Source organism: Medicago truncatula, chromosome 1 (genome assembly GCF_003473485.1).
Source record: "Medicago truncatula cultivar Jemalong A17 chromosome 1, MtrunA17r5.0-ANR, whole genome shotgun sequence".
NCBI lineage: Eukaryota > Viridiplantae > Streptophyta > Magnoliopsida > Fabales > Fabaceae > Medicago > Medicago truncatula.
In genome coordinates this window covers 4,812,061-4,836,498 of record NC_053042.1, presented here as the reverse complement: position 1 = coordinate 4,836,498, position 24,438 = coordinate 4,812,061, and the positions used below count along the sequence as shown (strand labels likewise).

The following is a 24,438-nucleotide window of genomic DNA, read 5'->3' as shown; positions in this document are numbered from 1 at the left end:
AAATCAAAAAGATTCAGACACATTCACATAAAATGAAAAAAATTAATATAAAAATAAATCAAGTGAACATTTGATATGAGTCAAAAGAGCGCGGGACTTTTAAGTCTTATCCAACACGCACACAGCGCACATTAGTACAAATCCTTTCTCTTGTTTTCAAAGACAGCTAATAACATGCGTCCGTGGCCGTCTCGCATCTCTCATGCATTATAAAATGCGTCCTACTTTCCCTCACTTTCTGTTACATCCAAAACCCTTCATTTTTCCTCTGCCAACTTGGCAGAGAGAGAGAGAAGAATCTCAAACGCCAATAACTACACCTAATTCTCCGTCATCACCACTGTCACCATCGCCGGCGAGATTCCTCCGATATGGATCTATACAATATCGGTTGGATTTTAAGCTCTGTTTTGAGTCTATTTGCGTTATACAATTTGATTTTCGCCGGGAAGAAGAATTATGATGTGAATGAGAAGGTAAATCAGCGTGAGGATAGCGTGACGAGTACTGATGCCGGTGAAATTAAATCGGACAAACTTAACGGTGATGCTGATGTTATCATTGTTGGAGCTGGTATTGCTGGTGCTGCTTTGGCTCATACACTTGGGAAGGTATTGTATCGAGATTTAATCGATTATTTTTTTAAATTGCGTTTGTGGTTTTTTTATTATGAATATTGAATATGGCGTTATTTTTTATATTGTTGAGGTTTTTTGAATTGACGTGAAAAGTTAGTTGTGGTGAATAAAGAAAGTTGATATAGCAAAAAGGCAAATAATTCGATATTTTTGTTAGTTTGGTGTTTTTGTTTTTTGAAATTTTAAATCTATTTGAGAGGAATAGCTTGATGAAAGAGTTGTTTGACCAATGAAAAGCTATGAATCACTGACACGACACTTCGACTTGTAATAATTTGAGAAAATGAGTTAATTGAATGTATTCATGTGTTGTTGTGTCAATGTCGAATACACTGACACATGTTGAACACCGGATAAGAGGTGTCAGTGGTACACCAATGAAAGTAAAACAAAATAATGTTTTGTCTATTGTACCTTTGTTGAAAGAAAATGACAACATGACAATCTGCAGTAGGCTGTAACCACGGGCTTGTTGTGTGGTTGTTATCCAATTGAACACTTGGAATAATGTGTCTTGTTGTCTCTCATGGGATTGTGATGTTGACTAATATTGCATGTTCAGTAGATCTTTTATATATACACCTCAGGATTTTATTAAAAAGCTTTATATATTGTGGGTCTTGTTTGGATAAATAACTTAATTAAGCGCTTATAAGTTTATAGCAAAAGTGCTTATGTATAAGCTATTGCTATACCAAAAGATAAAATAAAGTTGTTTCAATATATGCTAGAAGCTATTTTCATATGATATCTTGGAGAATTTATGGAAATAAGCTGAAAACAAGTTATGGACATGTCGTAAGCTGTTTTCGTAAGTTTTCCCAAACTGTCTCACAAGTGTTTATGCCAGTTGATAAACTCAAATGTGCAAACCCAAACCTGTTGGTCACTTTTTAGTTATGCTGCCTGCAATTTGACCACATAAGAGAATTAAACTTTGTGATGGGTTTTGCGCCTATACCTTTCACTGGCTAATCTTCTATTTTGCCAGCAAGATATATTGTTGGTTTTGTATTGTTGATCAGTTAGATTCAGGACATACATAGTTTTTGAGAGTTTTTAAGTCTTACGAGTTGTGCTAACCTTTGTGTGTTGAGTATTGTTTTCTTTTAATAAAAAATACAAATGAGTATTGACTATATAAAATATTATGCAATATAGGATGGACGTCGAGTGCATATTATTGAAAGAGATTTGAGTGAGCCTGACAGAATTGTTGGAGAGTTGCTACAACCCGGTGGCTATCTCAAATTAGTTGAACTCGGGCTTCAAGGTAGTGTAAATTACTGAACCTTTAGGTTATGGTGGATCATGAGTGCTATAAAGGAAATTGTGTTCAGATCTTCCTGCCTAACGACTGTCTTGTGTTTAACTGCAGATTGTGTGGACAATATTGATGCACAGCGAGTGTTTGGTTATGCTCTTTTTAAGGACGGGAAACATACTCGTCTCTCTTATCCCTTGGAAAAGTTTCACTCAGATGTCTCTGGCAGAAGCTTTCACAATGGGCGTTTTATTCAGAGGATGCGAGAGAAAGCTGCCTCACTTCCCAAGTAATCATTTCTTCCCTTGTGAATGTATAATATATGCTTGTGGATCTTCCTTACTAATTTCTGTTTGTCATATATAGAGATTGACTTGCTAGATTGTTGGAACTGCCTGTTATTCGTTGCTACATTTAGGATTTAATCTCTGTACTAAAAGTATAATTTAACCTCAGTTTCTATTTTCCATATAGATGCCCTTTGGGTTGATATTTAATTTACTCATGTTACCTGATCCAAATTAGTTCTATTGAAAGTTTTCTGCTATTAGCTTGTGTCTCCTAGTACTTGATCATATCATCCTACGGAGTAAGGACGGCCAGTTGATATAAATTCTCATAATATGATCAGAGATGATTTTTGAGAATTTTTGAATGTACTTTTTTAAATTTCAATTGATGTGAAGATATATTCCCGTTAACTCATATTTAAGCAATGTTTTTCCTTTTTCAATATTTGCAGTGTAAATATGGAGCAAGGAACAGTCATTTCCCTACTTGAAGAGAAGGGGACAATCAAAGGTGTGCAATACAAGAATAAAGATGGTCAGGCATTGACAGCATATGCTCCTCTTACCATTGTTTGTGATGGCTGTTTCTCAAACTTGCGTCGTTCTCTTTGCAACCCTAAGGTGAGAATTCCTTTCAGAATGATTCTGTACTGGATTTTCCAGTCATGTTTGTCAACTCCTTTCTAAGAAATAAGCCACAACTACTAAACAAAAAATTTCCGTAATTCATTGATTGTTATTTTGGTTTACAAAAGCGGTTGGTTCAGAATTTCTTACTACTAAAGGCTCTTAGTCATGCATAGAAGGAGCAGTATGTAGAATTCTGGATTAATATCTTATATTGCTTTGTTTGCAGGTAGATAATCCCTCTTGTTTTGTTGGCTTAATTTTAGAGAACTGTGAACTTCCATGTGCTAATCACGGCCATGTCATACTTGGAGATCCTTCGCCAATTCTTTTCTATCCTATAAGCAGTACAGAGATTCGTTGTCTGGTTGATGTACCTGGAACGAAGGTTCCTTCTATTTCAAACGGTGATATGACAAAGTATCTAAAGACGACAGTTGCTCCACAGGTACCAATCATTCTTCAAGTTCTATAAATTATTTTTTAGCCTTGGCATGTCGTTTACCCTTTTATTTCAGAGTAGAATTTTGTTCACATTACGTTGAAAATGATTGCAGGTCCCCCCTGAGCTTTATGATGCATTCATAGCCGCAGTGGACAAAGGCAACATAAGGACAATGCCAAACAGAAGTATGCCAGCAGATCCTCGTCCTACTCCTGGAGCCGTACTGATGGGAGATGCATTCAACATGCGTCATCCACTAACAGGGGGCGGAATGACCGTAGCATTGTCTGACATTGTGGTGTTGAGAAATCTTCTCAAGCCTATGCGTGACCTGAACGATGCACCTACACTTTGCAAATACCTCGAATCCTTTTATACCTTGCGGAAGGTAATGTTGTATGCCTTTCTTGGTTTTGTTTAAGTTTCCAGCACAAATAAATAAGCAGTCACAAAGCAATCTGGATTTACCAGTGATCCAATTGATAAGATGGAGGAGAATGCCTTTCAATGCACCAATATTGACTTCACCCAACAACACTTCTAAAGCTTAAAACACTAATGTTTGTCATTCAATTTGCAGCCTGTGGCATCCACCATAAATACATTGGCAGGAGCCCTTTACAAGGTTTTCAGTGCATCCCCCGATGAAGCAAGGAAGGAAATGCGCCAAGCTTGTTTTGATTATCTCAGCCTTGGAGGCTTATTCTCAGAAGGACCGATCTCTTTACTTTCAGGATTAAACCCTCGGCCCTTAAGCTTGGTTCTCCATTTCTTTGCTGTCGCGGTATTTGGTGTTGGCCGTTTACTATTACCATTTCCTTCACCTAAGCGGGTGTGGATTGGAGCTCGATTACTCTCTGTAAGTATTATCGTATTATCATATTATTTTTATTCCAGTTTTTTGTGTCTTAACAAACAGCATGAAACTTAACTCTTCGGAACAAAATTTATTTATTCCTAGGGTGCATCTGGAATCATTTTACCCATAATTAAGGCCGAAGGAATTCGGCAGATGTTTTTCCCTGCCACTGTTCCAGCTTATTACAGAGCTCCCCCGGTAAATGCATTTTGAAAAAATAAAGTTGCTATCAAGATGAGCTAGCTTTATCACCCATTCTTGAGAATTTGATGAAAGGTTGATGCTAATAGATATATGTATACATTTTGGCATAGTGTGTATTCTTTGTAGTTTGTAACTGGTACGATCTCAAAAGTGCATGTATTTCAGTTCCTTTTTGCTATTTTAGAAAATTTAATCCATTACATACCAGACTATAACTACCATCCCTCTTAATTAGATGTTATGAGTCCGAATGTAGTCCTAGAGGCTAGAAATGCACCAACGTTAAGACTCTTGAGAGAGAGTTTTTTGCTATTATGGTCCTATTCGATTCGATAATTAGTCTTTGCGGCTGCACTTGGAGCATATCCAAGTTTCTGACACAAAAAACCAGCTAAAATACCATCCGCAATTCATCATAACACTGCGTTTGATATCATTCTCTGATATCAATTGTCATTGTAAATGTAAATAGCAAAATGCTAACAAATTAATAACTTATTTTACAAGCTTAAAACAAATATGAATGGTAATCCCTGATTAGTTAGGTCATGGTTTGTCTTGCATAAAAAACTGCACTGAAACAACCTTGATAATACAACTCATTTTAACATTGAGGAAGCATTAGGAGATAACACTGCTTACTTAATAATAATTACTGATTCAGTAAGTGCTTGAGTCATTTTCATAAGTGAAGAAAAGATAAAATACAACTCATAGATTGAATAATTTATGCCAAATACCTCCCAGGGTCCTTTAAGTTTCACGTTTGTTTCAGATAGGTTCTTTAAGTTTCTAAGGTTTTAAATAGGTTCTTTAAGTTTCGAGTTTGTTTCGGATATGTCCTTTAAGTTTCTAAGATTTCAGATAGGTTCTTTAAGTTTCGAGTTTGTTTCAGATAAATCCTTTTTATCAAATCAACTTTGGTTTAATGGAGGTTGATAGAAAGGACTTATATGAAACAAACTCGAAACTTAAAGGACCTATCTGAAACCTTAGAAACTTAAAGGACCTATCCGAAACAAACTACAAACTTAAAGGACCTATTTGAAATCTTAGAAACTTAAAGGATCTATCTGAAAAAAAACATGAAACTTAAAGGACTCGGGGAGATATTTGACCAATAATTTACTAACACTTGATTAGTTATTTTCTTGAACGCTTCTCAACATTTACAAAAGTGCTTATATCATAAAATAAGTTTAAATAAGCTATTTTAAAGTCATCAGTCAAGTGTTCAATTCTACCTTAATCTATCTTAATTTTCATCTTCATTTGTTGTTACTTGTTATCACCCATTGAAGTCCACTGCCACGCTGAGTATTCAATGTCATCACTAAAGCTGTGCTTGCGTACTGAAGTCATTAGAAAAGAAAAAAATGTGAGGAAAAATTAATAGAATGTTCTTTGTATCTTATGTAATAGTACTAATTTTTTAAAGTGGGTCGTGCTAACAAAGTAATAAATTTTGTTTTGAAATACAATTAAATGAAATGAAATTTTGTTTTAAAATACATGTCAAATATTTATCAATGTAATAAATTTACGAGTTTCTTTATAAATGTTACGTTTTTTTTTATTTTTAAAGAATGCCCTAAAGACACCTAATATTTTCCTTAAAACCATACTGATTTCAGCCATGAAGGGTTGTGGAAAACACCACGTTTTCCAGTTTTTAGAAGATAATATAAAAACGTCTTGTTCATTTTTTTTTTTGACACAAGCATGACTCAAACAAGAAAAATAAGTATTATCCGTTTTTTAAAAATAAGTATTATTTGTTTTGGTTCTTTAGTTTTAAAAACAGCTAATGAAGAATAGTTTTGAAATTTTGTTTAGAAACAAACTAATCAAACAAGTTTTAATTTTTTCTAAGCAAAATTATTATTATTATTTTTTATAAAAGTGTATAACATCATAAAAATTGTTTTTTTTTTAAACAAGTTTTATTTTTATTTTTTATAAAAGTATGAATTTTTTTACATAATTTTTTAAACATAAAATTGTTTTTTTACACAAACAATGGATATAAATTAAACTCATAATAAAAAATAATATTTGATTTTGATTTAAAATTTCGGATTGTGCAAAAATACTTATCAATCACTATATCTTATATGCTCAACTTTCATACACTTAGTTATATCACTGACCCGATTTATTGAACTTGGTGCGCAAGAATTTGATAATGAACACGAAGAGTATATCAGCATAGGTAGCAAGCCTCCAAGAGATTACTAGCAGGAACAGCCATGAAAGCAATTTCTCTAAAAAAAGTTAAAAACGCAAGCATTGTCTTGGAGAAAATTGATTGACCTTTATAGAAAGTTATTTAGTTTGCTGCAACAAAGAATAAAACAAAACAATTATACATGGATAATGAGTGAAAGTATGGTTAACTATTCAAAGTTAACTAATAAAGACCTCAAATTACCTAACCAGAAAAATGAAAACTAATGTTCTTATTTTTTTTTTTAAGGATTAATTATATATTTGGCCAATTTTGTTTATATTAAGTTTCACTTTGATGTAGTTGTAATTTGATCTCTATTGGTTAGGTAAGAGACAAAATGAAACTTGACCTACGATTCTAAAAGTTTCACTACGTTGTTAGACGTAATCTTTGCTAGACTCAATTTCCGTTGGTGTCGCCTCTCTAATTTAGTTTATTAACGTACATCATTTTTTTATGAAATGTCAATGAAGGTTGACTCAGTTAATAAAGAGTTGACTGATACTCTATAAGGGTGTGAATTCAACTCCCGCTATTAACACTAGAACCATTTTTATGAGTGATTTGTAAACACATTTACTCGTTGAACCTTGAAGTCTGGTCTAATTCAAATGAGATTCCAAAACTTAACTTACCTAAACTCTTTTCAATAAAAAAAAAAATATTTACCTAACTAAAGATCAACAAGCAATTTATTAATTTTGTTTCGGTGGAGATTGTACGATCTCTCCCCTTAACTTTTTCCTTTTGTTGATAATCTTTTATCTTTTATACTTGTTTAATAAAGTTTTCTTTGTTTGATTGGAAAAGAAATCTCAAGAATCTTATGCATAGTATAGTGTATGAGGGGAGAAAACTCATATTGAAAAAGTATGGTAACAATGACATTACCTCAGAAATGCTAAAATTCTCCTTCGATATATATGGTTTCGTTCCAAATTTCCTTTCTCTGTTCGCATCTTTAGCTGTTTTGCTTACCACAGTTTATTTATAGCTCAACTAAATGAATATTCCATTGAATTTTTTCCCATACTCGTGATCAATGTCAATTAATTTTATACTAGTTTGATTTAATTAAATTTTAAACATTTTATTTATTTCGAACCCTCATCATCAACAATAACAAATTAGTACCAACGTGCTGGTGTAATTAATACTACATGACATAAAGGTGATATTTACTTAGACACACCTTTTTAATTATACTAACGGCAAATACCTCAGTCCTCAAACGATAACTAATGACCGTTACGTACCTTTTTAAACCGATTTAAACACTTTTTAAATTAGTTAAACCGATTTAAGAGGTAATGAACGATAGTTAACTACAATTTGACAACACATGCTAATTAATTACTGTTTGAGTGTTTTTTTTAGGGTGCCTAAAGATTATAAACTATAAACAATGCTCCTTTTAAAAAAATGTTACTTTGAATTGCTCATTGTTCCATTAACTTAACTATACAATGGTATTGCAAATCTCTTTCCGAATTCTGGAAAATAATGTAAATATTACAGTTAGGTGCTGGTCTGTGAAGAATGTTCAGCTCTAATCCTAATGAGACCGATATGCAGCGGCGATGAATGACAATCACGCTGATGAATGTGACGAAAAATGGTGACAACAATGTGGATAATGGTGAAACTTTTTCCAGTTCTTAATGGTAATCACAATTTTTCGCATGCAGGTATATGTATATCATCGGACTCGGTTTTTGAAATGACTACTAGCAATCAGAAACACAATCTTTACCTTCATTTTTCAAGACATTGATTTATGGGTTCTAATATATGATTATTTAATGAGCATATACATTTTGGAAGTCTGAGCACAAAGATGCAAATTGGATCATATAAGAGGTCTTGCACAACATATATTCCAATTTCCAAGTAAGCTTACGATCAGCAACACAAAGTTACTGAATCAACCTTGAGAAACAAATTATGAGCATGGTAACTACAACTTATTTAGAAAAGAAACCAAACTACGAACATCCTAAATTACAATCTATGAAATGATTTACAATTTTAAAATTTAAACCTAGTTGCAAAGGCAACTAATCGATAACAAAATAAAAATTGAGGTCGGTCAATATTTAACTTAAGCAGGAGCATTCCACCTTTTTTTTTTTTTTTTTTTTACAGAAGCATTTCACTTGTTTGAAAAGGATTAATTATGTTTTTGGTCCCTATAAGTATACCAACTTTTCATTTTAGTTCCTCAAAATTTTTCTTTCAACTTTTAATCTCTATAAAATTTTCAACCACTGTTAATAAAATTGTGCAGAAATGTATAGAATATTATAAAAATTCATATTTAATTCATGTTTTGGTAAAAAATTCTAAATTTTTTTGGGAGAGATCCTTATAATATTCTACATTTTTCTGAAAATTTTTATTTAAAAATATGAATTATACATATGAGTTTACTTTAAATGAGAGACCAAAAGTAATAATTGAAAATTTTATAGAGACTAAAAATTGAAGGAAATTTTTAGAGGGACTAAAACAAAAAATTGGTATATTATAGGGACCAAAAACATATTTAACCCATTTAAAAATTATGATAACTCATTTTCAAGATGTTACAGTCAATGCAAATTAAAAAATGTCACATCTCTCCAATAATGTGTTTGCTACTTAAACTTCCTGAGAACTTGCAAAACTTCACTCTTATCTCAATTACTAGTACTTACTAAAGCTAAAGCCAGAGCCATATCATAATCAATTTGATTTGATAACAAACAAACATGTCTAATGACATCATTAAGACCAAGGGATATTGGGAGTTGTCCGATGTAATTTTAAACCAGTGGAAAAACAAACAATCCTACAAATTAAAATTGTAATAGTTACAACATAGCTTATGCTCAAATTGAGTTCCTTACACAAACTGATTTCTATGCCGTTGGGCTATTTTTGCCATTTCAAAAATAATCAAATAAAATTATAGTAATAATTCAACCGTTTGTTTCATACCTAAATACACATTAGGCTGCTCTGTTTTATGAGTTCCCGACATAAAAATCAATGGCTCTTATTATGATAACAACAACATTGTGATACAAACCACTATTGTGTATTAAATACCCAAAATTGAGGGTTCCCTTGGTTTTCAGCATACCAGTGGACTACATCAACCTTAGCCACAACCCCAAAAATTATGCTTATTTTGAATACCTCGCATCCTTCAGGGTGCCTGGATTATCAGGCAAGGTTGCAATTACAGACTATGATTCTTTCTTTCTTGTTGTATGGCCTCATATGAATCCATTACTTCTTTGAACTTAGCTTCAGCAGCCTCTGTCACATTTTCACATCCATGAATCATTAAGTAATAATGACACAATTTAAGATGACAAGATCTTAAGATATCTAGACAAGACCTACCTTTATTCTCCTGGTTCTGATCAGGATGATACTGCATTGCCTTCGTCCTAAACGCTGTCTGTGAAAGAGATAAGAATAAAATATTGTAAAATGAACCTAAGTATTACCGAAAATGAAACAAAGGTCAAAGCAAAATATAGATAACAAAATAATTATTGTATAGCAATGTATATAAATAATCACACATAGTAAGTATTACAGAAAATCAAGGTAAAAAAGTATAAACTTAAAGTAGATCATTGCTGCAAATCTATTGTTGTAGAAAAATAAAATTAGTAGCATTGTACTCTTTATTATTGAATGAAATTCATACAAGTCCCACTAATCATAATAAGTATGTTAGAGATTGTATTATAAATATCTCTCAATTGAAAAATCATCCACAAAACTTCCAAGCCTACGGACTATTTATTGAGAAGAGAAATGGGAAACTTCTACTACTCAGTCAGCAAATAAATTGAGAAGAGTAGAAAAAATACGTCAGGTCCCACATATTTACATTTCTGAGTTACGTCGCGGAGAAGAAAAGAAATGTGTGACACTTCTTCTCGCAATCCATCCGTATAGGTTGAATATATTTGATATGAACTCCTTTATACTTTAGAGCATTTCACAGGTCATTTGGCACCATACCATAGGATTTTGCCTAATGCCAATCAAAATAGTTGGTATAATTTACAAACATCTTGTGGCAGTCTTATAATTTTTCTCAAGCACATATCATACAAACAATAATTTTCAAATTATTTAACTAGTGTCCAACAAAACGGTACAAAACTAGTTTTTCATTTAAGAAATAATAATGGTGCTAAGCATACCATCCGACAAATAACATCAATGAAAAGTGTCAAAGCTAGCCATATGATAAATATGACAGAGGGTGATAGGGGAAATAGACAAAAGACTATCATCATAGTCGCAAAGCATTCAGTAATATGCCAAGATATTATGTTAAAAAGAGAAATTTCAATTACCTTTATTTCAGCATCTGTATAAGGTGTTGTTCTAGACCTGGGATCAATCATAAGAAGAAACCTTTATTTATTAATCATGAACGCAAACAAGCATACTATTGCTAACTTTTAATGCAGATGGTATACAATTAAATTAAGGGGTTTCTGTTCACAAACGATGATCTATCAGCTATGAACATATGCCAAAAATCACATATTTTTTTATTGGGTTATAATCATATACTGCTTCAAATTAAGATATGTTATTGCTGACCCTCCAGATGTATATCCACTTAGAAAAGTTATTGTTATCCAACATTTTCTACACACACACACACGCGCGCACACACACCGTATCTATCAAATCACATTTATTGAAAAGCCTACATTGATTAAGATATGGTCTGCAAATATGCTTATAAGTGGGGGGCTCAGAGTGCTTGATAGAATGTTTGTCCCAACAGATCTTGAATAGACTCTTATACCATATTATGCTTTTATATTTGGCCTAACTCATCCTTACATAACTGGATGATGTCTCCCACTTATAACACATTTTCAGGTCATACACTCTCAGCAAACAAGTTCAGATCATTGTAGCAATTAAGGTTTTACATAATGCAGAATCTTTAAACACATCTTTAAACAAGTGCAACAACATGGTCTTTTGAATATGTAAAATTCTTTATTCTTTATAGGATCAAAATTAAATCATTTTGAATTAAAAAAAAAGTTGAAAATATTGAATATAACCTATATTTTAGCATTCTGATATAATTGTCGCTGATACAAGACACTATTAAAAATAACACTAGATTTCTGTGAGTACCTGTCAAGACCCAAAACCGTGTAGTGGTGTGTTAATGAATAATTTATGCTTCCATTTTCCCTTGGGGTGTCTTGGTAATTTTTCCATTGGTCTCTAAAGGTTTGTTCAGCTTTCGAATACCAATCATCTCTTTGGAAATGCTGAGGATTTGTGCCAGAACCATTTTCCTTCCAATTCTCGTATTTTCTTCTAAACGTCTTCTCCCTTTCTCTATTAAACACACTTTGCATTTGCCTTATTCTTTCCTACAAAGAGAAGATAGAAACATTACCTAAATGACTTATCAGAAGCGACTATCATTTGTGGCTTATAACAAATATTATATGTGACTAATCATAAATGGCTTATCGTAAGTGAGTTATCATAAGTGACTATCACAAGTGGCTTATTGTAATCATAAGTGAAGTGACTATCATAAGGCTCAAGACAAAAATCGCCTAGCACTAACCAAGCAATGAAACATCTAAGCAAACAAAAAATTGTACTTCTTTGCAGCTTACAACAATCAACAGATTGATATCTCCTGCAGTTTGAAATCACATATGGTGGTTCATCTCAACCGTTGATTAAAGATCGGAATGTTCAAATCACACAATCAGGTTCACGCAGTGAAAAAATCTCAGCCGTCATCTAGATCAGACGGTTGAGCTGTGTCACACAGTTACAACAGGGAATCCAATTCCTACAATCAACTAATAGAGATTGCACAAAAATTTGCTTCATCACAAAATGTTTCCTCTCATTTTGACGACGACCACAAATAACAATAAAATCAGGTTAGAAGAAAGTAGTATATTAAAAACTCACCACTCTCTCAGCCTCTTCCTCGTATTCCTCTTGCAATCGCTTATTGTACCTCTTCCATGCTTCTTCTTGAAAAGCTGATCGAAAAGAACCACCTTTCGACCTAGACAACTACAAAAAGTTCGACAATAGCATATATGCTCAGTTTCACTGTGATTCACATCGATCGACAATACTTCGGAGATAAATACAAAAAAAAATGAAAATAAAAACTTAACAACCCATGTTAACAGAATATAGAGTCTCTTTGGTTTGACTTATTTGAGCTTATCTATTGACATAAACACTTGTGAGACCATTTGGCAGAACTTATGAAAACAACTTATGACATGTTTCAGCTTAATTTCTAAGCTCTCGAATATAGCTTATGAGAATCACTTATACGAAAACAATTTAACTGTATTCTATGATTTGTTATAGAAATAGCTTCTCCTTCATAAGCGCTTCTCCTTCATGAATAAAAGGTTTTGATGATAACAGAATCAAATTGATGATGCCAATCCTAAAATCACGTAAAATAAAAATGAAAATGAAAAGAAAAGAGAAGGAGTAGAACTAACGGCGAAGGTGGTGGCGGTAGCACCAATTAAGCCAAAGAGAAAAATTCCCCAAAGCTTGAATTCTTGAACTTTCTCTTCGTTGATTTTCCTATCATCACCTTCTTCATCTTCCTTCATTTAGAAAAATAATCAACCAATCTCAATAATATCAAAATTCAATTTAATAATAATTCCAATAACATGTTTTCAATTTCTATGCTTTCTCCTTTTGAATAATCGGCGCAATTTGCGTCTTCTTTCCCACTGGTGCATGAGATTCCCGTTAATTGAATTCACCTTTTAAAAAAACAAAAAAGGAAAACAAATTTGTTTTCGGTTTCACTTCATATGACGTGGCAACTCGGGAGACCTAATTGGGCCGACATGAAGCCCATTTATGTGAGAAGGTACTTGAAAAACCCCTCCAAAATTGAAAAATAAGGGACAAAAAATGTGGTTTTAAATACGTTGACTAAAAACCTTATTACTCCCTCCGTCCCACAATGTAAGTCGCTTTGGAAAAAACATTTGTCCCAAATTATAAGTCGTTTTGCAATATCAATGTAAAATTATTCATGTTCTTCCTAATTTACCCTTGTCCATTCTCTTTTTCCAAAACTTTTTATTCAAGGTTCTCATAATCAATATATTCACTATTCACGGTTCCCATGCATTTACTATTGTTATTCATGGTTCCCATATAATCCACATTAATTAAATTTGACATTGAACTTAACTATTGACTCTCTCCACAAATTGTTACTCAGACTCTTTATAAACTTGTATCTAACTATGATAATGTTACTTTTTTAACCATGAAAATTTCCAAAGACACAAAAACATTTTCAGAAGTAGTAGAAGACTCTATAGATTCTGAGGTTTTTACTGATACTGAAGGGGATGAAGTTTCTAAATTCCCAGAAATAGTTCCAGATTCCATGGATGAAGAAGATGATGAAGATCCCATTGATTCAGAGATGGTTCTAGATACCATGGATGAAGAAGATGTTGAAGACAACTTGGAAGATGTTGAAGACAACTTAAACATTGATTTAAATATCCCTGAAAACAATGGTTTGGATTTGAACAAATTTCCTGACGAGGAAGATGACAGTTCAGACGAAATTAAAAAGGAGTACAAGAAATTACGCAAGATTTATCTTCCAAAGTTTTATTAAAAGTTGTCTTTTTCATCATCTTATAATAAGAGTTGTTTTTAAGGGGAAATCCTTTCTCAATAATATGAGCCATGCATCAGACAAAAACTTTTTTTTTTTTTTTTTTTTTATGAATTTAAGATCTTTTTATCCTTTCTCAATCTTACTTATATTCTTGTTAATTGTTTATTTACTCATCACTAATTTTGTGATTTTATTTTACGATAATTCTTCATAACCATTCAGTAGCATATTCTAACATGAATAAATCCAAGCAATACTCAAAACACAAAAATGAAAGTAACTTCAACATCTCACTATTCTTTTCCACCTATTGATCTAAATAACTAAGAACCTCTTGCACCAATTGAATATCACATTTCCTTTGTGTTGGCAATTCCTTTCTTCTTTCTAATTGTTCTTTTTTCATATGTGGAATCTTGTAGTTGTGGGTACCTTTTACTTTCATGATTTCAATCATACATGATTGAAGTGATAAAAATATACGATTTGACAGGATAGTGTCATACTCTTCAAATGACTTTTGAACTGCATCCACAATATCATCAACAGAGTTAGGAGACTTCTTGTGTTGTAAGGCTTGAATTGACCTAAAGAAACCAAGATCTAAAACATTTAAATCAGGAGAGTTTGGTGGTTGACGCACCAAACGAATATCAATTCCATTTTGTGAGGCTACACAACGAAAATCTTGATCTTCAGAATCAATGTGTGTTTTTGCATTGTCTTGTTGAATAAATATTGGTTGACCCCTTTCTTCAATTGGCCATAGTTCCATCATGGATGGTACAACTTGCTCAAGCACACATTTCTTGATGACATTTCTAGTAATCGATTGTATTGGTTTTGTCTCAAGTGTACCAGCAGGTCTATTTACACTAGACCTTCTAGCTGGCTCTCTTGTTATTAAGGGAAATGCACCAATTTTCCCGGAGAATATTTCTTTTCCTTGTGCATCAAATCTTGGTCTAGCAATGGCCACTAAAAACATGATTTTTGGTATGTAATTTTTGCTTTGACAACTGAAAATTGGATCTTCTTCATCATGGACCAAGTAAAACTTCTTCGACTTTTCTTTCAAATAAAACCACTTCTCGTCAATGTGAACGGTGTTATACATCCCCTTGAAAATTGGATCATGATCTATGCTAGCACTATCAAGCATTGATATGCAAAATTGTAATCGAGCTTTCTTATTTCCTTCCGTTAATGCAGGTTTTATAGCATTTGAGTTTTTTCGTATTTCTTTTGACCGAATACATCTTGACAAAGTGCCCCTACTCACGTCCAATGCTTCAGAAAGATCTCTAATAGTTGTTCTTTTTTCAAAGGAATGTCACGAACTCGATCAAGGTCTACTTGAACTCTCTTGCGCCCACAATTTCCTGCCCTTTTACTAGACACATCAGCATGCACTCCTTTGTTCTCGGCAAGTTTCCAAATACGTTGAACATACCGTATATGAAGTGAAAATTGCGACGCCACTAAGCTGGTCATTCCTCTTTTCAATTTTCCATCAACACTTTTCTCTAATAAAGCCTCATATATTAATCTTCTTTCAATATTAGACAACACCTTTCTCCTTCGTACCTCTAGTACTTCCAAATCTAACATGTCATTGTCATTGTCTTCTTCTATATGTAGGATGAAATAAACATTATATAAGACGTTTTCATAGATTAATTATTAGAAAGAAAAGAAAACAAATTAAATAAATAGGATAAATTATACCCGTAGATTCTAATCCAATATCTTCATGTAGTACATTGCTATTTTCTGCATAATTTTCTTCATACTGTTCACTTTCTAATAACACGCAAAAGAACATATAAGAACATGGAATGTAAAATAATGTTAAAAAAGAAAACTATAAATTAATTGATCAAGTTTGTAGTGTGAGAAAATAAGACAAAGTTTATTCTTAACTACAATCATAAGATAGAGGCGTGAAGAAGCAATAAACGGATGTTTAGTTACTTACCAATATGCTCCTGGACATCTTCATTCAAACATGTATCAAATGGTTGCACATTCAAGTCAAACGAAAATTGCAGTGGAGAATTTGGAATGATATTAAGATCAATATTTTTGCTACATTGATGTTTAAATCGGGGAGATGATGCATTTCATTTGAATTTTGTTGCTGGACATCTCCATTATCAATTTCTTGATTAAAAATTTCAGATTCATGATTTGAAGTCATATTAGTATGTTTTTGTTTAGTTCAATAATCTTAATTTATAGAAAAAATGAACAGCCACATACTAATTTGTTGGAGGGAAACTTGAAAAAATTTCATGAACAAATTGGAGGTTTTTTTATAAATCAAATGAATTTTTTCTTTACATGGGAGAAAGAGAGAAAAGGTATCGTTGCCTTGGTACATGCAATTGAAGAGAGAGAAGGAACCATATGAATTCATTGCCTTGGAGTTGGAGGAATGTGGGATGGTGGCAATTAAGTTGGAGTAATTGTGTTGCCAAGGGTAAAAGAGGAAAACACATATTTAATTTTAACAAAGTTCACAAAAGTTAAATATTTCTTAATATACGTAAAAGTGTCAAAGCGACTTACATTGTGGGACGGAGGGAGTATTTATTTGGTTTTAATTTTATTTTTTTAGGGATGATTTGATTTGATTTTAATTTCAACATGGAAAAAAGTATCAATTTTCAAGTGCGAGTCATTATGTACTACATCGATTAGGAATGGATGAAATGTTGGATATATAAAGGAGGGGACCTATATACCTAATGTCTAAGTCTCTTAGGGTCATTGAAGTTTAACTCATTGTTGCTTCCGGTGCTCCCCGAACTTCCCAACAACTGGTATCAGGGTCCTGATTAGGCTCAGTGGGAGATCGGGAGTGGGATCCTAGTATGGATCATGCTAATGATGCGGGTGACTTACACTTGAGAGATCGGTTAGGAATGAAGGAAACATTGGATATATAAGAGAGGGGACCCATTTACCTGAACATTTAACTCATTGCTGCTCCCGACGCTCCCCAAACTCCCCACACTAGTTGGGCCACAAATGGGTACAGAAAGCCCATTAATAAGTAAGATCTGGCCCATTGATAATCATCAGTTGGGCATGGTTGGAAATTTACCAACCGACACTCACTGAATGAAGCAAGTTGTTAGTTAATTAAGCATCAAATCCTAAATCTATCTTCTTTTTCTCTCATTTTCATCATCATAGCGACATTACATATCACACTCTGTTTCTCACTTTCTCTCTCTTTCATATTCTCTCCTTTAATTCAGATCTAACTTTCAATTCATAATAATAATGCAATTTCAATAACACTCTTCACTGGTAATAATCAATCATTCCAGATCTATTTCTCTCTCTCTCTTACTCTTTTTCATACGCGTTTTCATATACATAGCTTTAAATGTGATATAAAAATTACGAATTTTGATATTTCAGATCAATATTCAATTTTTTAAAGTAAAATCTGAATCCAGTAATGATGTCGAGGAGACCTGGAACTTCTTCTAGAAGATTCGGTGATACCAAATCCAAATCTTCTCCAGTTTTGTCAATTGGCCTTATAATTGTGGTCAGAATTTATTTCCTTATTGTTCATTCATAATTCATTGATTTAGATTTACATCGTCATTAGCTTAATTAATCAATCAATCTGATTAATTTTGTTTTTACAATGTAGGGAGGCTTGTTTCTCATTGGTTACTTGTACAGGGGCTCAGGTTTCAATTCCTTCTACTATTTCTTATTTCAATTATATAATACTGACACCGACACATTTGATTACATTCAATTCTGTATTTTATTTTTTTTTTCTTTTCAAATAACTATCGATGTGTTAGTGTCTTGTCTGTGTTGTGATTCATAGTTTTTTGTGATGTTTTGTATATTATGTGAAGTGGTGATTAAGCTGTGTTTTGTATATAGGAGGACTTGGAGGCCGTTTAGATTCCTTTAGCAGGGTTGAAGGTACTTTTTTAATTTTCTATTTTTGTTGCTTTTTTATTTGGTATGTAATAATTATGTCATTTTTTATTGGTTGTAACTTCTGTCTTAATTGGTATGCAATAATTATGTTGCATACTGTATATCCCTTGATGAATTTCCAATTTGAAATCTGTTCCAATTCACCAAAAAGTCTTGTATTGTTTGGGAATCGAGGCTAAGATTAGTTTATGAATAATACCTACACACTTAAACCCAATGAGATGTCTTTTACTACAGACAAAAACGCGAGGGCTCACACAAAGCCCAAAGCAGACAATATCTAAAAAATGCAGTGTAATGGACTTGAGATCGGAACAAAGTATTTGAACAACGCTAGGTCGTGTATGTGCATGTGAATGCGCAGAACCTTTGTCACTTACGATCCAATGCCTTTCTCCTCTGATATCTGAGTGTGAATGAGATTGCTATCAAATGCGGTGCTTTGTGGTACTTGGAAATGATAAAAATTTAAGACATTACGTTAGAACAAACCACGGTGATACTTATTTCTTTCTGGATCCATTTGATGCTTAGTGCTGCCTAGAATCCATAGCACAATTAAGACTTGCATGTTTATTTTATTCACTAACACATTGTTTGATACAAGAGAAACTGGGAGGAAATTGAAGTTTTCTCCTGTTTGCTTCAAGAGAGAAAATGGAGATATAGAAAACTTAGCAGTGGAAGTCCTCACTCGCCAGTGAAAGAATTCTTCACTAAAGAAAACTTGGCTAAGATAGCATACAAACTATGTTTTCAAATAATGGTGTTCAATTTTGTGTTCTAGAATTGTGTGACGCCTAAACCAATTTGTGTCTGTGACGTCTATATATTTAGGTTCATTATTGTATTTGGTAACTTTTATGGTCACGATAAGTACCCAATTATTGATCCAAAATAAAGACTAAGATCTAGAAAATGGGAAGACAGGGCTTTGTCAAATCATTGCCAACATACATTCTTTGAAATCGTTAAATATTGTTTATGGTTACCGTAAATCAGAAACGGACATATTCTCTGAAATCTTTGAAAACTGAGAAATGAACATAATGAGAGGTTTGGTTTCTTTCTCTTTGTTTGGATGTTTAAAATCCACCAGAGTTGGGGGCGGAAGGGAGGCCGCTTTGAGATGTTTATAAAAATGGGTAAGGGTAGGGGTAGGATGTAGAATCACATGTTAATGCCTCATTTGATAAAACTGCCAAACAAGTTGCATGTTTATGTAAAGCATCTTTCGCTTTGAGAAATGAACATAATGAGAGGTTTGGTTTCTTTCTCTTTGTTTGGATGTTTAAAATCCACCAAAGTTGGGGGCGGAAGGGAGGCCGCTTTGAGATGTTTATAAAAATGGGTAAGGGTAGGGGTAGGATGTAGAATCACATGTTAATGCCTCATTTGATAAAACTGCCAAACAAGTTGCATGTTTATGTAAAGCATCTTTCCCTTTGTTCTCCTTCATCCAACACAATGACTTATTGGTAGTTTTCTTCCCTTTGATCAATTGTTCTCTGTCATTAACATTTTGTACATACATCAACAATTAGCTATATCTAGTACTCCCTCCGTCCCAAATTGTATGTCACTTTAGAAAAAATATTTGTCCCAAATTGTATGTCACTTTACAATACCAATGAAACATTAATGTTACTTTTCCTATTATAACCTTAACTATTTATTACTCTATCTTCTTTCAAGTCTTTTATTTATCTTTCCCATATTATTTATTAAGGACAATTTTGTAAAACAACTCATAATATCTCTTTTCCATACAATATTAATTACATTTCTTAATATGCGTGAAATGTCCAAAACGTCATACAATTTGGGACGGAGGGAGTAGCATTTAGCTTGCCGTTCAAGTAGGTTCCATATATTTTGTAATAATACAGATAACTTGTGGATGCAGGTGATTATTTGTGCAGTGGAGAGGTCCAACGAGCAATTCCTGTTTTACAGAAAGCATATGGAGATAGCATGCATAAAGTTTTGCATGTTGGTCCAGACACTTGTTATGTGGTCTCTAAATTGCAAAAGGAAGATGAAACTGAGGCCTGGGGTATAGAACCGTATGATATAGAGGATGCCGATAGTCATTGCAAAGCACAAATTCGTAGAGGCAATGTGCGTGTGGCTGATATCAAGTTTCCTCTTCCATATAGGCCAAAATCTTTCTCTCTTGTAATTGTTTCAGATACTCTGGATTACCTTTCCCCCAGATACCTCAATAAAACTCTTCCTGATTTGGTGAGGGTATCAGCTGATGGTTTAGTGATATTTACTGGTAAGTGCATTTTATGGAATTTTGATTCCCATCTGAGTAAACTTTATTTTTTTGTGCAGAGAGATTTCCTTAACATGAAACTCGCATTAAGTTTATTAAAGGTTATAGAAATGCATTACCATTCACGTTAAAACTATGTTTCTCCAGAATTACTTTGATTTAGAAGCACTACAGCTGAGTTTGGTTTTTGATAGAGCTCAACAGTGTTGACTGATTAATATAGCTTATACTACCTAGCAGATAGTTCAAACTTCAAAGGAATTTTTGTTGAATTATAATTTAGATAAAGTATGATTAGACATTTTTTGGGAAAATTGCACCCGTTAAGGATCAAAGATGTGGAAACATTCCAAACAAAACGTTCACTATCTCAGACAAGGTTACAAGTTTATGAAAACATGAAAACCCACTCCAAGTTGTATATAATCCTGCACTGCATTCGTGCAAATTTGAGTATCCCACTTAATAACAGTTATAAGGAGTGATGGGCACTCACCCAGGGGATCGTGATATTTGCTCACTTCTCTTGAACTTGGATTCCTCAACTTTTTGAGAAGTGACTTCTTCCAAGAAGGATAGTAGATATCAAATGACACACCTTTTCAAGAAAAGTGGATATTAGACTATCTCTCACCTTTCTAAAACTATTGAAAATTGCCACTCCTTTCAATGATGAATGTAAACTTCCCAAATGTGTTAAACATTGAATTGCATTAACATTTCATTTTCTACGCATTGAAAGCTCTCAATTTAACGTTTGCAATTTTTTTTTTTTTTTTAAATCTCAACAATTTCGAGCAGAAGTGCTGTTTGAAGTAGTGCGAATGTATATTCTATTTGACTTAGTAAATTTGTTGAGTTACTTGGGGCTTGAGCTTTTTATATACTGCTGATGTTGGTAGTCTAAAGGCTGTCTTAATAGTTAGTAGTCAATAATCTTTTGAACCTGTCACTGACATCTGATTATCATCTCTACAAATGAAGGTTTTCCAACTAATCAGAAGGCCAAGGTAGCAGATGTTTCCAAATTTGGAAGAGCGGTGAGTAGATTTCACATAATGCTTTGTTATCTATGCTTTTGACATTGATCCTCTATTTAGACCTTCAACCTTTTTGAAGCAGAGGATATTATCGCTCTGCAATCATCAACTCATTTTAAATTAGTAATAAAAAATTAACTGATTCCTTTATGCTTCAGGCCAAGATGAGGAGTGGATCCTGGTGGGTCAAGTTTTTCCTTCAAAGTAACTTAGAGGAGAATGAAGCTGTTAATAAGAAGTTTGAACAAGCTTCAACACAGAATTCTTATGTTCCAAAATGCCAGATATTCCACTTGAAGTCACTCCATTGATTTGTGAGCTGATAAATTGAGTAGCATTGCAGCACTGATAGTTGCTGCTTCATTTTCATCTAAAACATTTTCTTCTATAATCTTCTATAAAGGTAATTTAATTCATTGATAAATATTCGCCATAGATGGTGTATCACTTTTGTTGTTGCTTGAAATAGATATTTATTCTTTGAAATACCAATTCTTGGCGGCAAAGGACAAATCGATTTGGTATTTAACTACATTATAAGTTGAATTAGGTGATCTATAATTTAAGTGGCAGTGGCTGTTGTACTGAAGTGATACTCCTCTTTTTTGTTCTTGAAATATAAATTAAATATTGTTATATTTGTTCTACTTCATTGCTGTTGTTAAATGAGGAAATAATGAGATCTATTTTCAGCCTATAGATTATACACAGTAACACCGGAAAGATCAAAAGCTGGGGGAAGGATGATACTTTTGGATTTTTCATGGTTAAATTTTGTTTTCAGTAGACTTATAGTGTTTGGATGCACGTTTACACCTTAAATATCACGTTTCGAGGCACTTTAGATGGGAAAATGGAGAAGCCACAATATGTAGCTTCTTTTTTTTGAGAGAACTATATGTAGCTTCTTGGCAGACGCACATTTAGAGCAAATGTGCCGTGGTTCCGAACGAGCACTTAGGTTTGAAATAATGAAATAAATAAATGAGCGTTTACATTTCTATACAATACAGACAGACATAATTCAAAATAGTGAACTCTAATGGTTCTTTCTCATCTTATTTTTTTTCTTTCATATTTCATCATTTTCTTACCGGTGTGACCCTTTGGATATTAGGGATAAAACCGAGAACACACGATTCTTAACTCAAGAACCCTAATGTAAGAATTAGTTTCGGTGACCTATGAAGTTGTAGTGAGTCAGTTTAAACGTAGAGAATATAGTGAATGAAATTTCAAGGGTAATTTATAACTATAAAATTCAGATTTTTGTTTGCCTCCTAGTCTCATGCGTTACTTATAGAGCAATGATAAGTGAACACAAAATATTTGAAACAAATACAACGCCATGGGCAGTTTTGACATTTCAACCATAAAGCAAGGGCAGTTTTGTGAAAGAATAATTGCCACGTTTCAACAACACAAAATTGAATGATTGTTGTCATATATTGGATACATGAAGGATTGAATATCTAAATTTTAAATTCCTCATCACCAACTTGTTTTAGTTCCTAAAAAGAAAATTTGTTTAAGTTCCTCAAAAGAAAAACATGTTTTAGTAAGCCATGAAAGTTGATTTTCATGTCAAAACATGTTTGGGCTATAATGGAATGTTCATTTAGTATTTTTAGTACTCGTGCGGTAACTCTTTACTATTTTTTTTAGAAAGATAAAATGAATTGATTTTATTAATGGTAATTGCTCATCAACCAAAAACATCACAAGATGTACTATCCAATTACAAGCACAATGAAATGCAATTAGATCATTATATAAAAAAACAGATCATCATACAATGGCAACATCTTCCAATTATTTCGAAAGCATCTCCTCTTTGATATTCGACACTTCAACACTTTTATTTCGGAATATCGCTTTATTTCTTCATACCCAAGCCAATTGTGCCACCAATGCTTGTTGTCTCAGCCAACCTGAAATGATCAATTATCGTTGATGGCTTTTCTTGTTGAGAATTTTACATAGTGATCAAGCTCATGCTCTAGCTACCATGCCAAGCCGAAACCCACCCATCCGAGCATTATAATTTGAATCAAGCATTATATTACTAGCTTTAACATCCCTATGAATGATTTGAGTTTATAATTGTTCATGCATATAATACAATGCATCGGCTAAACAAACCTCTTGTAATTTTTCCCTTAACCAATCAAGAGGCTCTTCCTTCAATAGGATTATGTCAAGATTGTGTGGCTAGACCATGTAATGTAATCATAAACAAGGTAGAGTTGGTCCTCAAAAACAAACCAAACCCCTTAACGGAACAAGGTTCTTGCGGCGAAGATGTGCAACTGCTGCTAATTCTGCAGCAAAAGTCTTCTCAAATAGTTTCCTTTCCCTTCCAAGTAACACTTCACTGGAACCACTTTTCCATCACAAGACAACACAACTTTGTAAACTTTTCCATATCTACCACTTCCAACAACTTCATCTTATGATAAATCCTTAACCTTTGAACCTATATGAAGCTCAGCATAACCGAAATTCATGGAGTGTCCCTTTATCTCCCTATCATTGAACGGCTTTTTCCTCCAACAATCAAAGTTTCATCAGCGAATTGTAGGTGCAATATTTGGTCACCTTGAATACCATATTAATATCCCTTAAAGAGCCCTCTTTCCCTTGATTCTTTCAGCATAACATTGAGACGTTCACCCGCTATTAAAAATAGAAATGGTCAGAGTGGATCTACCTATTTTTAACTCCTAAAATTTGTGGTTGAGGCTAAGCATTCTCGAATCCAACATCTCTATTTTACCATGAAACTAAGAACTAAGGAAAATAAGCTCAAAGCGCCATGAGGAATATACTATACCTTAAATTTCAGCATAATACGTTACGATAAAAATTTACCATGAAACTCATGTT

The 24,438-nt window shown here is 33.2% G+C and overlaps 4 protein-coding genes across 5 annotated transcripts; 2 read left to right on the top strand and 2 right to left on the bottom strand.

Moving 5' to 3' along the window:
* Positions 1-201: 201 nt before the first annotated feature.
* Positions 202-4,545, top strand: LOC25482032 (squalene monooxygenase SE1). The gene is made up of 8 exons (XM_013610490.3): positions 202-611; positions 1,800-1,911; positions 2,017-2,191; positions 2,645-2,813; positions 3,049-3,267; positions 3,377-3,652; positions 3,845-4,123; positions 4,226-4,545. Exons 1-8 carry the CDS (start codon positions 372-374, stop codon positions 4,334-4,336), a joined length of 1,581 nt encoding a protein of 526 aa, XP_013465944.1. The 5' UTR covers positions 202-371; the 3' UTR covers positions 4,337-4,545.
* Positions 4,546-9,339: 4,794 nt separating this feature from the next.
* Positions 9,340-13,382, bottom strand: LOC25482031 (uncharacterized). 2 transcript variants are annotated; one of them, XM_013610489.3, is made up of 6 exons: positions 13,094-13,378; positions 12,537-12,644; positions 11,730-11,974; positions 10,922-10,958; positions 9,948-10,005; positions 9,357-9,860 (listed from the first exon to the last, which is right to left on the bottom strand). In XM_013610489.3, the coding sequence occupies exons 1-6, from the start codon at positions 13,208-13,210 to the stop codon at positions 9,781-9,783; spliced, it is 645 nt and encodes a 214-aa protein (XP_013465943.1). In that variant the 5' UTR covers positions 13,211-13,378; the 3' UTR covers positions 9,357-9,780. The 2 variants fall into 2 exon arrangements, with proteins under 2 accessions (XP_039688462.1, XP_013465943.1); XM_039832528.1 differs by lacking the exon at positions 12,537-12,644 and having other exon boundaries at positions 9,340-9,860; positions 13,094-13,382.
* A 1,178-nt stretch (positions 13,383-14,560) lies between these two features.
* LOC112420244 (uncharacterized) lies at positions 14,561-15,415 on the bottom strand. The gene has a single exon (XM_024778997.2). The coding sequence runs from the start codon at positions 15,413-15,415 to the stop codon at positions 14,561-14,563; it is 855 nt and encodes a 284-aa protein (XP_024634765.2).
* Positions 15,416-17,404: 1,989 nt separating this feature from the next.
* On the top strand, positions 17,405-22,196 carry LOC25482029 (probable pectin methylesterase CGR2). Its single transcript, XM_013610487.3, has 7 exons — positions 17,405-17,571; positions 17,686-17,818; positions 17,927-17,966; positions 18,172-18,213; positions 20,138-20,512; positions 21,497-21,552; positions 21,711-22,196. The coding sequence occupies exons 2-7, from the start codon at positions 17,726-17,728 to the stop codon at positions 21,861-21,863; spliced, it is 759 nt and encodes a 252-aa protein (XP_013465941.1). The 5' UTR covers positions 17,405-17,571; positions 17,686-17,725; the 3' UTR covers positions 21,864-22,196.
* Positions 22,197-24,438: the final 2,242 nt, after the last annotated feature.

Coding starts and splice junctions, on each gene's coding strand:
- LOC25482029 (XM_013610487.3), top strand. CDS start 17,726: ATGATGTCGAGGAGACCTGGAACTTCTTCTAGAAGATTCGGTGATACC. Junction 17,819..17,926: donor CAATTGGCCTTATAATTGTG/GTCAGAATTTAT, acceptor TTTACAATGTAG/GGAGGCTTGTTTCTCATTGG. Junction 17,967..18,171: donor TTACTTGTACAGGGGCTCAG/GTTTCAATTCCT, acceptor TTTTGTATATAG/GAGGACTTGGAGGCCGTTTA.
- LOC25482032 (XM_013610490.3), top strand. CDS start 372: ATGGATCTATACAATATCGGTTGGATTTTAAGCTCTGTTTTGAGTCTA. Junction 2,192..2,644: donor AAAGCTGCCTCACTTCCCAA/GTAATCATTTCT, acceptor CAATATTTGCAG/TGTAAATATGGAGCAAGGAA. Junction 3,653..3,844: donor CCTTTTATACCTTGCGGAAG/GTAATGTTGTAT, acceptor TTCAATTTGCAG/CCTGTGGCATCCACCATAAA.
- LOC112420244 (XM_024778997.2), bottom strand. CDS start 15,415: ATGCTTGATAGTGCTAGCATAGATCATGATCCAATTTTCAAGGGGATG.
- LOC25482031 (XM_013610489.3), bottom strand. CDS start 13,210: ATGAAGGAAGATGAAGAAGGTGATGATAGGAAAATCAACGAAGAGAAA. Junction 10,006..10,921: donor ATACAGATGCTGAAATAAAG/GTAATTGAAATT, acceptor TCTCTTTCACAG/ACAGCGTTTAGGACGAAGGC. Junction 9,861..9,947: donor TCAGAACCAGGAGAATAAAG/GTAGGTCTTGTC, acceptor AAAATGTGACAG/AGGCTGCTGAAGCTAAGTTC.